A 16622-nucleotide genomic window follows, 5' to 3' on the forward strand; every position below is an offset into this window, starting at 1 on the left:
GCTGTTGTGTGTGAAAGGTGGACGCCACCATGCAGATGATCCAGTCCAATCTGCTGACAGACACACCTGAACAAAAATTAGAAATGATTGAGGAAAATTGGCCGACCATCATGCGTTCATGTGCTGGTTTTTGCACAGGTGTGTCCTGCCTGATGAGTGGACTAGACTGATTTTTTTACCAGATTATCTTCACAGTGGGACCCACCTTTTCAATCAAGGGGGATCTTCATGGTGTGGCCCATCTCTGCCATGGCTCCAACATCACACATGCGACACTGAGGGGAAAGAAGGGGCTGCATTTTAAGAAAATTCACGTACAACTATGAGATCATTGTTCTTTCCATAAAATATTTGGGAAATTTTCCAATTTCACATCTGATCATCACATATTCAAAAACATGAACACATACAACTAAGAGACTCTATTGACATCCATACGTGGAAATAAAAATAAAAGAAAATAAGAAGAAAAAAAAAAAAAAACAATCTAAAGCTAATAGACTAAACAACTTGGATTAAATCACAGCCTATCATATTTTTATGGGATCAAATCCCAATTTTCTTTTATAAGAGTCATGTGATTATCATACAAACAATATATATAACGTGCTGAGGAATGAATGTATTCAAACCTGGCGAGGGACGGAGCGGACATTTTGATCTTGATTCACCTTCGCAAAACGGCCCTTTATCCTCGTCCTGCTATCTGCTCTAGCCTTCCTCGATTCATAGCGGATGTGCTTATCATATCTGTCATCATTAAAAAGTCAACATAGCACTTTGGATGATCCAAACCATCTTGCAGGCCACAGTAAAGATGGGCCGTTACCCAAAAAAAAAAAAAAAAAAAGCCTCCCATCAGATGATTTAGCTGGTCTGATTTGTAGCCTGGGAAGGGATGGTTTAGCAAATGTTCGGTGTTCAACAAGTAAAAGAAACGCCATATGAGTAAGATTTCCTAATGGGGGGAGAATTTTGAGGCCTGATCCATTCATGACAGATCCCACCAGAGAATGGTCCCAATCACAGAATGGTGGGCCCCACCAACCAGTTGCTGGCCAGATAAATAAATTAAAAAAAACACCATTTTCATTCGCTTAGCCACCATATGTTCCTATGTTTAAGATATACTATCGTTTACCTCCTTGTCTTCTTTTTCTCCTTGTACCGTGAGATCACGGTGTCTCTGTCTTGGCCTGGCACCTCGAGTGTGCTTTTGGGCAGTAATATTGCAGTTTCTGTAATAAAGGGATGATGTTGGGCTATCTTGTTATCATTGGCTTGATTTCCATTGCCTTTGGCACTGGTAGTTCCTTCAAGAACCAATGAAGTTTCCTCAATGGAGCTTTCTAACAAGCCTTTATAAGAAGGCACTCGAGCAATCTCCTCAGAGCCGTATCCCTGCCATTGGAGTGTACTTGCCTGCATAAGAAAATGAAATCATGATAGTGCGGCATATTTTCTTTTTTAACATTTTTTTTATACACACTTTATTCACAAGAAGAATTATACTTGAAGAAGGAATGAATTTCCTAGGATAAGAGAGGAGAGGTAGCCCAGGACCCTCCATTAGCTAAAACAATGACTCTGCACAAATGTGACAACCAAAATGTTTAGACTCGAGGTGATGAGGCAAATATCATCAAATATGTATGTCGGCTTCCACATCTCAGAGTTACCCAATTTATGACATTTAAGGAATCACCTTCAACAGCTACTCTTGAGGCTAGAATCATTTTCAAGTAATCAGCGCTTCCCTTGAGGCTAGTGTCAAATTACATCGTGTCATACCTTCATGGAGGCCTTGGAAAAGTGGTGACGTTGTCCTTATCATCTTTCTTCTTCTTCTTCTTCTTCTTCTTCTTATTTTTTCCTTTTTCGATTGAAAGGTATGTTGTCCTTATCATCAAGTAATACACCGCCCAAATCATGGGGGGCAGGGTTACCTTGAGAGGAACCATTGGAATTAAGCTCCCACCACCCTCCTAATGGCCAACTCCAACACAGCACAAAGATGGGATGAGATGCTTCACCATTCGTTACTAAGGAAGAATCATAAAACAAGTGCAATGTCAAAATCCCCCAAAATTCTGGGCAGAGAATATCAGCCCAGTTTTATGAGATTGCTTTTGATTCGATCAGTACTCTTACATTTTTACCGAAGGGACCTTATCACTAAATTCTGGTTGTTTTCTCCTTCTAAACTTCCATCAAAAGGGCCATCAGAAGCATTCTCAAAAGGAATCCCACCCCTCTTTAAAGAGACCTCTCCCCCAACTTGAAGAGGCAGCACTGAGATTTTCCTGGAAATTCCAATCATATCAAGGAGATTTAGAAACCATCCTTCCAAACCATGTGGCAACCGATGAAGAGATGGCGAACCATTTCTGCATGGTCCAGAGTGAGGATTTTCCCCCCATCGCTAACAAAGACTTCAACCTTAGAAAAAGCAAGCAGAAAATGAATCTTTCTAGGTCCATTTCCATATACATTCATCCTCCCCTCAATGAGAAATAAGGACCTCATCGTGGTTCTCCAACAGCAGAGCTTAATCTCTGTTTAATCATCTTTAAGGTTCTTTTGAAAGTGATCCAAACTATCTTACTCCCAAAACTTCATTGCAATCTTCAGACTAGGGACTCCATCGTGGTTGACAACCTATAGAATCTATAGAAGGCCCACTTGAGAAGCTCTTTTGCCTAACCAGGGATCTTCCCAAAATCACCTTATCTTCCCCTTTGACTTTTTTTTATTTTTATTTTTATTTTTTTTCCCCCTTTGACTTTGAATCCAGTACTATTAGGGTCTTTCCAACTCCCTCTCCCAGCAATTTGGGGCCGGCTTTTAATAGCACATTAGCAAAAAATTATATGATTGGCTGTCCACCAGACATCGACTTCCTCTCTTACCCAAAATCTTGGAACTGACAATGGTAGAGACTCACATTGACACCACTAGTATTCCATCACAACCCAGCCCAACGTTGACCCCCTGCATAACCCAAAGTGTGACCGAGAAAAATAGGGAAACAAAAGGGCAGCTACCATGCAAACCAATAAGCACAAAGCACCCACAAACAAAAGGTCATTCTCAGGTAGTTGGCTGATCAAAATAGTAGGGAACCCATTGATACCAATACAACTCACGTCAAGTTGTGCTGTAACGGCCATTACGAGGCCATTAAAGGCCATTACATAGAGGTAACAGTGGCAACCATTACATGTTACAGGGTCATAATGGCTGTTACAGAAAAAAAATGACCTGTAATGGCCATTACAGGTCCCATAATTGCCCATGCCCCTCGTAAAGGCTGTAATGGCTCCATAACGGTCCATTACTGGGCCCATAGTGGTTTTTTTTGGATTTTTTTTAATAATAATAATAATAAAGAGACCAGAACAGCCGTTACGGATGCCATAACAGCCCGTACCGTAAAGGTAACGGTGGTGGCCATTACAGCCACCGTTACCGTAACAGAATACCTTGATTCCAAGACAGTCAGGCCCCACACTCCACCTTAGCACAACTATTGCACATTACCCACAGAGCAATATTTGCAAACAGATGGCACCTAGAGCATGCCATTCCAGAAAGGCATTGTACGCCCGTTGATGTCTAGGGCATATAGCCGATTCCTATATTATATTAAATATAAAACATATACTATTTTAATATCATATCTATACGTTCCTTTCTCACTCCTGCTTGTGCAATTAAAGGCTTACTTGCCAATCTTGTACCTGTTGGCGTATTCTAAGTGACGCAGCTCCAACAACAACAAAAAAAAGAGCTATTAACTCAATCATCAAGTGGATGCCAAATCCTTAACTTTTCCTTTCAATACGTGTTGATATCTAGCATATGTGATTTCACAGTATATTTCTTGATCTCTAGCATATGTGATTTCTAAGTGGCGCAGCTCCAACAAAGAAAGAAGATTGATTAACTCAATCATCAAGTGGATGCCAAATCCTTAACTTTTCCTTTCAATACATGTTGATCTCTATGCCACATGTTTGGAAGTCATAATTTCCTCAGATGGAAAATACAATTCTCCTAACTCCTTGATGTAGATCGTATATGCAGATTGTGCTGAAACTTTGAGTCATGTACCCTGTGATACTTTAGTGGGAAAGAAATAAAGAGAGAAGAATGATGGCTTCATAATAAAAGTTTCAACGGTCCTCATGGCCTACAAGCTGATACAAGCACAAGCAATCACTACCTGAGTCATCAACTAATTCATTCATTCTTCTTCTTCTTCTTCCTTTTTTTTTTTCTTTTTGAAGGATACTAGTTCAGTCATTTTAGACAGATATACGAGTGCATAGCATATATGAATGAAACAATTTACGGAAAGAGGAATTACAGGATAAAAAACCTGAGACTTTGCATTACATGAGGCTTTCCAATTCTGATAAATGAGGCCAATGCTTTCTGCAATCCAGACCATTGGCATGTTGAGACTTGCCATGAATGGACCATGCCTGAAAATCTCCTCTCAATTGCATAATCATAACCCTTCAATTTTTGGTCTACAAATAGCTAGTCAAAAAGACAAATTCAGCATGGTACACATTCAACTGAAGAAGTCGAAAGAATGGTGGCTAGCATCTTCCAGCACGGGAGTTATTGGGGCATGGGAGGCAGAGGCAACAGAACAATGGTCCGGATTACCAAATCATGGGCCCCCCTTCAGGACTGGAAAACTCACGAATACTAAGCAAATAGGTCGCATTTCCTATAATTCATCTTTAAGGGCCTGTTTGATTTTCCGGTGAAATGGTAAATGCAGTGTAAAAAAGAAATAATTACTTCCCCCTACATTTACAACTTACCTGATTTGACTACTTATTTTTTGACACGTAAACCATGAATATTACAAAATATCTGTGGGTCCCACTGTGATGCATTTCGCTTATCTACACCGTTCATCCATTATTCCTGTTGAATTCATAGCATGAGTAAAAAATTGAGGCATATCCAATACTCAATTGGATCACGTCATACAAAAAAGGGAATCGAATACTTACTGTTAAAAACTTTGTAGGGCCACTGTTTCTTTTGGCGTGGGCCACTTGAGTGTTGGATCCGCTTCATTTTTTGTCTCATGCTCTAAAATATTGTAATAAAACAGACTGACGGAATGGATATATCATTCGCATTACCTTGCAGCTCAAAAATTAAAATTACATCTTTTGAACCAATTTCACAGGCACAAATTCCCATGAATTTTCAGATGCAGTGAAATTGTAATAATTACTATTTCCCAGGTATTTCCCATTTCTTTGAAAAACAAACAGGCCCTAAGCTGAAAATTTGTATAAGCAAAAGAAGAGGAAGAAGAAAAAAGGAAAAAAAGAAAAAAGAAAAAAAGAGAGGTTCTCCAAATCAAATGAGATCATGTCTTGCATGAATTTTACCTGTCCGTAACATGAAATTACTCATGACCTTTCTTGTTAATAATATCCTCAACTGAAATGGAGTAGATATAAAACATGGACACAGTGGAATTGATATTACATAAAGATTCACGGGAGGACATGAGTATTTTAGAGATAGACATCCACTCAAAGCCACGACAAAACGCATTTGCGAGAGCTTGATATCTCATTAAGTTGAAAAAATAAACATAATCGCCATATTTTATATAAAAAAAACATGTTAAAGAAATGAGTAGACTATTCCATATTTCTGCTCACTGTACTTTCATAATGCAAATCGATAAAAAAAAAATTCTCATAATACAGCAGCGAAGACAGAAAACCTTTGAGCTACGTATCGAAAAAGGGGACGCACGACACACATTTTGTACCCTCTAATAACTGCCACATGATACTTCGAAGTCTTCCTTTTCCCTAGTGGTGATAGCCTCAAGTGCTCAATGCTGATTGCTGAGTTCAGATGTTTAAAATTCAAGCTTAACTATACAAAAAAGGGCTAAACGATCCCACTCGTTATATCTTCATAATACAATAGACAAGACAAAAACACCCATTGTGTCCTCCTTGCCACATGATCTTTTGAGGTGGGTCCTTTGCCTGGTCATGATGGCCTCAAGCGTGTAATGCTGATCCCAGGCACTCAGACTTCACTGCTTACCTGCTATCAGAAAACAGACTCAAGCCCGGCAAATTATGCATGTTTATCTACTAGCACCACCAAGTGACTCGGTCAAACCTGATAACCCAGGCCTTATGATTGTGGTCCCTATTCTTGCTCATCCGCACAGATTCTACGTACTGCTGATAGTTAGGAGGGTTTTTGCCTCACTCTTAGCTACTAACAACTCTAAATGGGAACCCAATATCTCTTCAAACTCCTTTCAGATCTCTTATTGACAAAAAATTCTTTCTAAATCCAAATGATTCCTTTTTTTTTTTGGGAAGAGCAACACTAATTTTATTAAAATGAACCAAAAGGATGACAAGGTGTCTTTCTGGATACAAAGATAGAAAGCACCCCCAGAACCCATCACAAAACCCCAGAATTCACACTGAGATCCGTGAATGAGGAAGCATAATCAATTGCTAGGTGCTTCACATTAAAGAATATTGCATCCAGGGAGCACAACGTATCACAGACTAAACAATGGTTGCACTCCCGCTGGACCACCCACAATTCAATGAGGGAAAGCCCCCAAATAGCCAGACATCTCTTGTCACCCTTCCTTGCACCAGGCATGTCCCCAACAGCTCCCCTACTGATTGCAACTTCACCCAGACCGCATCGAGGGGCAACAACTTCCAACATATAGAATGTTAACATCATGGATAGTCTACTTGAAAAGCACTGCTCAAATTAACTAGATCAAACTTTTCATGGCCTTTCATCTAAGCATTCTAAAGAAATTTAAGATTTTTTGGTATATGATTTGGGACACCACATAAATTGAGTGGCCACACATATCTGGTCTTATGGAGCTACTTATCTACAGATACCATCAGTTAAATGATCGTAAGATAAATCAAAGAACTGATCAAGAGCAAACAAAACAGAAATTGCTGAAGGTACAGTAGCTAGAAAATAAAATGAGCAGAAGGAAAAGCAGGTCACACCTCAGAACTAGGTACAGCAATTGGCACTGGATCATGTTTGACATCTGTACCCATATCCTGCTGCTGAAGATTCTGATCTGGGACCACGCACTGAAATCCTTGTAGCGGTTCGACCTCCCCATGATCATTATTCAAATTGGTTTCCGACTTAACCAGATGACGAAGCTGACCAAGAATCTCATCCTTGTGTTTCCCACAAGCTACGTTTCGGTGCTGGTAAGACAAAATGTCCAGAAAATCAAAGAAAAAACAAAGAAAAGTTGAATAAACAATGAGAAACATGAATAACTTTTTGAAAACAGAAGCAAAATGCTCATAACCAAATTACAGCTTATATTGAGATCATGTATTTTGAAAATAAAACAATTCATATTTTTTTCTAGGTAGACCAAAATAAAATAAATCTGAGAAAGATTCTTAGCAAGGGAGGAGGTAAGGGAACATATATCATGCTAATGCCTAAGCAGGAAGGGGTTTGGAAATTTTTGGAAGAATTTCAGGAGAGAGAGAGCGGGGGGCTCTAAGAAGGAAGGGGTTGGGAAATTTTTGAATGTCAGACCTATAAGTTTGGAGGGCTGTTTCTACAAAATCATTGCCAAAGCACTCACAAATCAGGTCAAAGATGGACATGGAAAAACTTATGATCATGTCAAATGTCTCGATTTTGAAATTGGAAAGAACGGGTTTTGGGAAAATGGAGAAGGTACATGAAGGGCTGCCCCTCATCAGCATACTTTTCAGTGATCACAAATGGCACACAAAAGGATCTTTTGAAAGCTGAAGCGCACAGAGAAAAAAAGACCCATCATTCCATTCTCTATTGGCATCAAATTCAAACTTACGAGGTGGGATGAAGTTCAAAAAACTTTGGTGGGAGGGAGCCCAGGTATCAGAAAGAATCAAAGAGATGAATTGGGCATTACTATCTAGGGGCGGTGGAGGTTTGGAAATGAAGAATCCTCTTCGATGAGAGATTTTCTTTGGGTTCTTTGGGAGTGTGGGGCCTTGGAATCAAAAGAATTGTGCATTACTCCTAGGTGGTGGTGAAAAGTTCGGTAAAGAAGCCTCTCTGTTGAAGTATTACTCATCAGCTGTCCATTGTTTTCAATGGTTTTCTACAGTGTGGCCCACCCGATAAATGGTTCTAATTGATTTTTGCACCCAATGACCTTCAAGGTGGGGACAACCTTTTTGGAAGCTTGGATATACATATATCAAGTTGGCCATATGCACCTTGACAGAGTTATTTAGCTGTCTGTTATCTGAACATTTCTCTCAAGACTTGTTGGGAATCATGGGAAGGAAAGGAAAGAAAACATTCTTTCCCATGAAACTCACTTTCCATTGTTTATTAAGCCTTTCTTTTAAGAATTTGTGGGAAACACAATTTCCCACTTTCTATCCTTTTTGAAAAATAAGCAAACTCATTTTCCCACCTCCACTCTTGCGAAAGGCATTTTCCCAAGATGACAACAAAATGAGTTTCTAGTTAAACCCAAATGTACCAACATCCATCTTCAATCACCTCACATATGCCACATGTGCCAAATATGCCATTGCTCATCTTTGGTTATACCCCACACGTGCCATTATGCCACATGTGCCAATGTGCCATGTGTCATCATCCATCTTCTCTTGCACCCCACATGTATGTGCTAATGTGCCACATGTGACGCCATCCTTCTCTAGTGCCCCGCATGTGCTAATGTGCCACATGTACCACCATTCTTCTTCTCTTCACCCCACATGTGCAAAGCACCCCAAATGCACCAATGTGCCACATGCGCCATTGTTCATCTTCAATCGCTCCAAATATGTCACATGTGCCAATGGTGCGAATGTGCACACATGCTGACATCTAGCTTCAAGAGCCCACATGTCAAATGTACCAATGCGTGTCTTGTGCTCACGTGTCAAATGTGCTGTTTTGTGACACTGCTACAACTTCAAACACCTCATATGTACTACATGTGCCACAATTCAACTTCAAGCGCCCACATATGCTGCGTATGCCACATGTGCCACTATCCATCTTCATGCATCCCACATATGACATGTCCTAATCCGGCACATGCTAGTGACGACCTAGAATTTTTTTCCAAGATTTTTTTGTTTGTTTTGCCAAACAACAAATTGAAAAGTAGATTGTAAATTTCTAAGAAAAGCTTGTTAAAAAACAATGTTTCATTTCACACAATTTCCTAAAAATAAGGTTTCCCACTAAATACTATTTCCTTTCCTATGCTTTCCATGAATCCAAACATGCCTAGCCAACAAACAACAAATAAAATTATAAAAAATCCATAAAAGAGGAAAACAACATAAGATAATCTATAAAAGAAAAAATAAATAAAATCAAACAACCTAATAATTAAACTAAACCACACCATTCAAAAATAATAATAATAATAAATTCAAACCAGCCACAATTCTTATCTTTTCTTACACATTAAACCCAACTAAAACAAATTCCAAACTCAAAAAAAAATTAAAAAAATAAAAAAATAAAAAAATCATAGATGAGGAAATCAAACAATAATCCATGAACCAAAATTAAAAATCATACAAACCCAATTAATATTTTTCCAATTAGATCCAAAAATAAAAAACTCAAAAAAAAGGGGGAAATTTTCCTTACCTTGGGCGGAGGCGGAAACCCAACAGCTTGGAAATTATGACAAGAATCATTCGTTGTGGAAACAACCAAATCATCAAGGCTAACAATCGGCGGCGTCTCCCACACCCAAGAATCCAAGAACCCATCAACCGTCGCCGCCAAATCCCTTCCCTCATCAGATTCCAACAGAGACTTATCTTCAAACCCAAGAACCGAACAGAACTCGAAAGCCGACGGGCACCCAGAGAACCCCTCGAGCGGGCGGCGGTCGTGGTGGGCCCCAGGCGATCGGCGGCCGTCGTGGGCGTCCCAATCGCAGTTGTGGCAGAGGAAGAGGTCGTGAGTAGAGCAACGAATGGAGGCGGGCCGGGAATCGCAGACATCGCAGAGATGGGAGCGGAGGTGCTTCGAGAATAGCCGGTTCGTGGCGTGGACGTGGCGGTCGCAGGCGAAGCAGAGCTTTGCTGAATCGGCCCGACAGTAGAGCAGAGCTATGGATTGGTTGCAAAAGTCGCAGAGACTTCGCTGTGGTTGTTGCTGTTGGTGTTGGCTGTGATTGTTTTCTTGTTTTACGTTATCTGGTTGCTGCCGTTGTTGTCGCGAGTGGTAGTGTTGGTATGTGGGAGATGTTGCCATTTGGAATTTGCTGTGGAAGGTTTTCTGCTGTCGTTTATATATGCTCTATATATTGCTACTGCAACGAACTTCTGTTGTAGTGAATTACAGAACAAATTTAGATATTCTGCCGGTAGGGTATTTGGTCCAAGTGTCCTTGCGTTGTGACGTAGTCATGGTAGGAGCTGTTCCTTTTCAAAATAGAGTTTTCTTAAACCAAAAATTACTTTTTCATTTTTTAAAAGGATAAAAATGCCTCCTTACCCGTTACACAATGAGTTCTTGTTCCGAATGGGGAAATGTTTTGAAAAAAAGGAATGTGGCCCGATCAAAAATAAGAATTTGGCTAATTCTTTGGCCAATCTAATTTATTCATTTTAATTGGATAGCCGTGAATTCACGGAAGATTTTTTTTTTTCAATTTTCTATTTGAAGTTCTCTACGACCCATAAATACAATTACACTAACGTTGTATTAATTTTAAACTATTTTTTCCTATCTTGTTCATCAATGATAAATTTTACTCTTAAAATTTAGCGAATAATATGAAATTAAAACTCCTTACATGTGGACGGGATAGATGTGTTTCACAACAATCCAGTGGGGCCCACATAAGATATGAACGAACCGCAAAACATGGGGCCCTTGCCATATTAAGCCATTTGGCCATATTTTCTTCATTATTTATTTTTCTTGAAGTTCACACTCTTCGGGCAATGACAAAAAAACTTCGATCAAGCTCCGGCGAAGTTCAGACCACTCATTAGTGCAAAAAAAAAAAAAAAAAGAAAGAAATTTTTTTTAAAAAAGTTTTTCGGCCACAATCTCTAAAGTGAATGATTTAATCATTATTTTCATGAGTGTAATGGATGAATGCAACGATTGGTATAATAGATGTTAAGATGGAATAATGTTGAAATGGGGGAATGAATGAATGTTGAAATGGGGAATGGGGGAGTGAGGAAATAGAAGAATGTTGAAATTGGGGAATATAGGAATGGAGAATTGTTGCCATGGAGGAATTCAAAGTACATCGCTGAAGACCACTGATATTCACTGTGTATCGTCGATATTAACAGAGGACCGTTGATATTCACTATGGATCACCGATATTGACAGAGGACTGTTGATATTCACAATGGATCGCCAATCTTAACATGAGACTATTGATATTATCGATGCTCCACAGTGAATATCAGTGATCGTCTGTTAATATCGGCGATCTACAGTGAATATCAACAATCATCTGTTAACATCGGCGATCCACAGTAAATAGCAGTGGTTCTCTATTAATATTGATGATACATAGTGTTTATAGTGAATATCAATGGTCCTTTATTAATATTGGTGATCCCTATTAAATATCAACGATCCTCTGTTACTATTGACAATACATTACAACATGCTTTCATCTCAACATTATTCAATTACAATTTCCATCAATTGTAATTTTCATCCATTATAACATTCATCCAACATTCATCACATTCATCCATCACAACATTTTTCAATTACAAAATTCATTCGTTATAGTATTCATCAATTATAAAATTCATCTATTATAACATTCATCCACACCTTCTTTCATTTCACAAACTCTTACCATTCATTTAAAAAAGAATAAAAAGCAACTATAAAGAAAACCACCACACCCTCCTCTTTCACAAACCTCCACTGTGTTGTTGAAAGATGTCTTAAATCTTCATGTCCAGGATGCTCGACCAGTCGAGAGACTGGCTCAACTAATCGAAGGTCCCTTCGACTAGTCGAAGATAGTTCGACTCGAAGTCCTGCAATAATGTATTTGAAAATTCTGGGATGCTCGACCAGTCGAAGGACAGGCTCAACCAGTCGAAGCCCTGGCTCGACTAGTCAAGGGTTACTCAGACGATGCGCGGTTTGTATGCGAACTGCGTAAATTTGAGGTGGTTTCCGAACGGTTCTAAGGTCGGTGCAAAAGTGTGGTTTACTAAACTATAAATAGGAGTCCCTAGGGCTATTTTAAAGTATGCTAAGGTTTTCTAAAGGTTTTCTAAGGGTTTCTAAAAGGGTTATAGGGTTATCAAAGGGTGTAGTAAGGGTGAGATTCGAGGTTGTTTGAATCGGGTAAGTCCTTTCTCTTTGTAATTTCTATTTTCATAATGAAGATCTGTCGCTTTGTGCCGTAGCTTTTTTCCGAAAGGGTTTTCCATGTTAAATCTTTGTGTTCTCTTGTATATACCTGGTGTCATTGGATTGCTATCCTAGATCCATATTTGTGTGATTCTGCTGCACAAATCCCAACAAGTGGTATCAGAGCAATCGTTAGGGCACAGATCTGAATCTGCAGGATTAGCAATAATGGGAAGTACTACGTATTATATTAAGAAGTACTCAGGAAAAAATAACTTTGAGTTATGGAAGATCAAGATGATCAGTTCCTTAATCAAGCAAGGTGAAGATGGTGCTTTTGAGGAGCGAAAGTTTACTATGACTGATGATGATTGGAATACTCTTGATAAGAAGTCTTATCCTTGATCCGTTTATGTCTCGTGGATGAGGTTCTCTATAATGTCATGAGGGAGAAAACTGCAGCTAAGTTGTAGGTGAAGTTAGAGGATGTCTATGCGAAAAAATCCTCTGAAAATCGCCTACACTTGAAGTGTCAGTGGTATAACTTCAAGATGGCAGAGGGTGGAGATCTGAAAGCTCACATCAGCAACTTTAATAAATTGGTTTGCAAATTATTGGATATGAAGGAAGTGATGAAAGATGAAGAATAAGCATGTATGTTGCTGAATTCTCTTATGGCATTATATAAGTCATTCAAGGACATAATGTGCACCATGAATAAAACCCTAAGTGTCGACACTGTTATCTCAACCATTTAAGGGAAGGCCATGAGAAAGTTAAATAGCGACATGGGGACATCTTTTGAAGCACTGTTTATGAGGGACAAAAATTCTAAACAAGGTACAAGATTTTCAAGTTCTATATCCAAATCTAAGGGTAAGGGCAAAGGTAAAATAAAGTGTTGGAACTGTGGGATGGAAGGACACGTGAAGACGGATTGTACAAATCTCAAATCTAAGAGAGAAAAATCCAAGGCTTCGTACAAGGAGGCCAATGCTGCCACGTCAGATGGATCGAGTGGATGTGATGGTGATGTTTTGTCTGTGTTTATGATCAGACACTTTTACAATGATCGTAAGGACAAGAAGATTCTAGATACATGGGCATTTTTTCACATGACTCCTCATTGGAGTTGGTTTGTCAGCTATAAAGAGTGCGATGGTGGAAAGGTGTTTATGGGCTATGACATTACCTGTAATGTTGTGGCTGTTGGTACAGTGTACATCAAGATGTTTGATGGGACAGATTGTACCCTGACTGATGTGATGTACGTTCTTGACATGAAGAAGAATTTGATTTCTCTTGGTGTACTTGAGGTAATGGGCTGCAAGTACACAGGTATTAATGGTGCCCTTAAGGTATCTAAGGGGGAACAGGTAATCATGAAAGCGCAAAGAGTCAGTAAGATGTACAGGTTGATCGAGAGCACTTAAAAAGGTGAAGTTACAGTAGTTGTTGCGGATTCCACTTTTATACATGTGTGGCATGTTAGGTATGACCACATGAGCATGTAGGACATGAAGACTGAGACGTGCGGATAGAGATACAGAGTAGGTGGAGCAGCCACCTGTGAGAAGAATCATATAGCATAATCGTATGATATCGGCGAGGTACATGGACGACTCCAATATCACATATGCTCTCGTTACAAATGAGAGGGAACTATCTATTATTCAAGTGACTCTTGGTGAGCCTACTATTCAGAAGTGGAAGGTGATTATGAACGATGTGATGGACTTGTTGTACCAGATCGTCTCATGGGAGTTGTTGGAGTTTCCAGTGGGCTGGAAAGTGATTAGATGCAGGTGGATCTTTAAGGAGATACAATATAGATATAGAGTGAGGTTGCTAGCAAAGGGTCATGCTCAGAGAGAAGGGATCAGCTTTTCAGAGGTATTCACGTCGATGGTATAGCAGGTGTTTATTAGATTCGTATTGGCATTGGTTGCCCAATGCGATCTCGAGCTGGAAGGATGGATGTGAAGTCTGCAATTCTATACAGAAAATTGGAAGAGCAGATCTTCATGAAGCAACCAGAGCAGTTCAAAGTTAAAGGGTCTGAGAAAAAGAGTTTGCAAGAGGTCATGTTTTGACTTGTTGCTTAGGCAATGGTATAAAATTTGACTCCTTCATAGTGAGTAATGAATTGTATATTGATGACATGTAGATCGCCAATCATGACATGTCAAAAATCAATGTACTAAAGACTGGATTAAGTGGGACATTCAGGGTGAAGGATCGGGGGCTGCAAAGAAGGTTCTCGGCAGTGATATTCATAGACACTGGAAGAGGAGCAGGTTTTGGTAATCCCTTCTCTCTAGATCGTTCCTGCAGAGAAGTTCAAGTTTTGTGCAACTTCTCTGGGCTTAGCGATGGCGAAAAGGAGGACAGAGTGTGCATAAGAAGTATTGATTGAAGCTATGATGCGATGCAGAGATAAGAGAAGAGGGTAAGAAGCTACATGTTTGAAGATTGAAGAGATGGTGGAGATTGTTGTTAGAAGATGTCTTAAGTCTTCATGTCCGAGATGCTCGATCAGTCGAGGGACTTGCTTGACTAGTCGAAGGTCCCTTCGACTGGTCAAAGATAGTTCGACTCGAAGTCCAGCAATGATATATTTGGGAAATTCCAGAATGCTCGACCAGTCGAGGGATAGGAAGCCTTGGCTCGACTAGTCGAGGGTTACACAGATGGTGGGCAGTTTGTCTGTTGACTGCGTAAATTTGAAGCAGTTTCTGGACAGTTTTAAAGTCGGTGCAAAAGTGTGGTTTCTTAAACTATAAATAGATCCCTAGGGCCATTATAAAGTATGCTAAGGTTTCCTAAAGGTATTCCAAGGGTTTCTAAAATGGTTATAGGGTTATCAAAGAGTGTAACAAGGATAAGATTCGAGGTTGTTCGAATCGGGTAAGTCTTTTCTCTTTGTAATTTTTATTTTCATAGTGAAGATTTGTTGCTCTGTGTCGTGGTTTTTTTCGAAAGAGTTTTCTACGTTAAATCTGTGTTCTCTTGTGTATGCTTAGTGTTATTGGATTGCTACCCTAGATCATATTTGTGTGATTTCGCAACATAAATCCTAACACACTATTCATTAAAAAAAAAAAAAACATAAAGGAAACCAATGAAAGAGAAAAAAATAAGGAATAAAACAAAAAAATACAATCCTTTTTTTCACACCCTCCTTCCCATCCATGAAAAAAAGAAATGAAGGTAGGAAGAAGGAAACTACCAAATAGCCCTTGCGCGGTAAGGGCTCTATGTTTTAAATTCATTCAGATCTTATGTGAGATTTATTGAAATGCTATGAAGCAAATTTATCCCATCTATATGTAAAGAGTTTAAATTTCATATCATTGCCCAAGTTTGAAGGCAAAAAACATCACAGATGGACCATACAAGAGAAAATAGTTTAAAATTAATACACAACGTTAGTGTAATTGTCAGCCTCAAAGACCATCAAACAAAAAACTATAAAAATATTTCTGTGATGTCCACGTGATTAAAATGAATGAATCAAATTAACCAATGGGTGGGCTGAATCTTTATTTTTGGTGGAGCCTATGTCCTTTTAAAAATGCCTTTCTCCTTTCGATATGAGAGCCCATTGTACATGGGCATCTTTCATTATCTGAATTTTTTTTTTTTAAAAAAGTGATTTCAAAACCACTTGAACTTAAGTTTGGAAAGAATGGATTCCTGCAATGATCACGCCACGGTTCGGGCTATTTGGACCAAAAATGCATGCACACTAATGGCCTATGCCCGGACAAAGGAAGTGCGTGTGGTCTCAGAAACTACGTGGGCCCACAGAGATGACGGTTAGAAATCTACTCCGTCCATCAGTTTCTCAGTATCAGATTAGTCTAGAAATCCAAAAATTAGGCAGATTCAAAACTTACATGGTCCACACAAGTAAACAACAAAGATTGAACACTCACCATTGGAAACTTGTGGGGCCACAATTTTTTTATTTTTTATTTTTATCAGGATGATATTTATGCTTACAGTTTATCTGAGTGGTATTAACCGTATGAACGGTTTGGATGGAATACAAACATCATGGTCGGCTCCAGAGAAGGTTTCAACGGTGAACGGTTCCGTTCTCACTTTTTCGTGTGGTGTGGCCCAAATAAAATTTTGTTTTTACTGATTTTTGAATTCCTACCCTATTGTGGTGCTGCGAAAAGGATGAATGGAGTGAATTTGTCACGGAAATCTAT

The 16622-nt window shown here is 39.2% G+C and overlaps 1 protein-coding gene and 1 long non-coding RNA gene across 2 annotated transcripts; both read right to left on the reverse strand.

Annotated features, from left to right (window-relative positions):
• Positions 1–315: 315 nt before the first annotated feature.
• LOC131230754 (zinc finger protein CONSTANS-LIKE 13) lies at positions 316–10421 on the reverse strand. The gene is made up of 4 exons (XM_058226713.1): positions 9697–10421; positions 7059–7271; positions 1142–1422; positions 316–750 (listed from the first exon to the last, which is right to left on the reverse strand). The coding sequence occupies exons 1-4, from the start codon at positions 10309–10311 to the stop codon at positions 627–629; spliced, it is 1233 nt and encodes a 410-aa protein (XP_058082696.1). The 5' UTR covers positions 10312–10421; the 3' UTR covers positions 316–626.
• Positions 1836–2385, reverse strand: LOC131230755 (uncharacterized). The gene is made up of 2 exons (XR_009164091.1): positions 2152–2385; positions 1836–2042 (listed from the first exon to the last, which is right to left on the reverse strand). It is a non-coding gene; the product is annotated as an uncharacterized LOC131230755 (long non-coding RNA).
• Positions 10422–16622: the final 6201 nt, after the last annotated feature.

This window comes from Magnolia sinica, chromosome 17 (assembly GCF_029962835.1).
Source record: "Magnolia sinica isolate HGM2019 chromosome 17, MsV1, whole genome shotgun sequence".
NCBI classification, from domain to species: domain Eukaryota; kingdom Viridiplantae; phylum Streptophyta; class Magnoliopsida; order Magnoliales; family Magnoliaceae; genus Magnolia; species Magnolia sinica.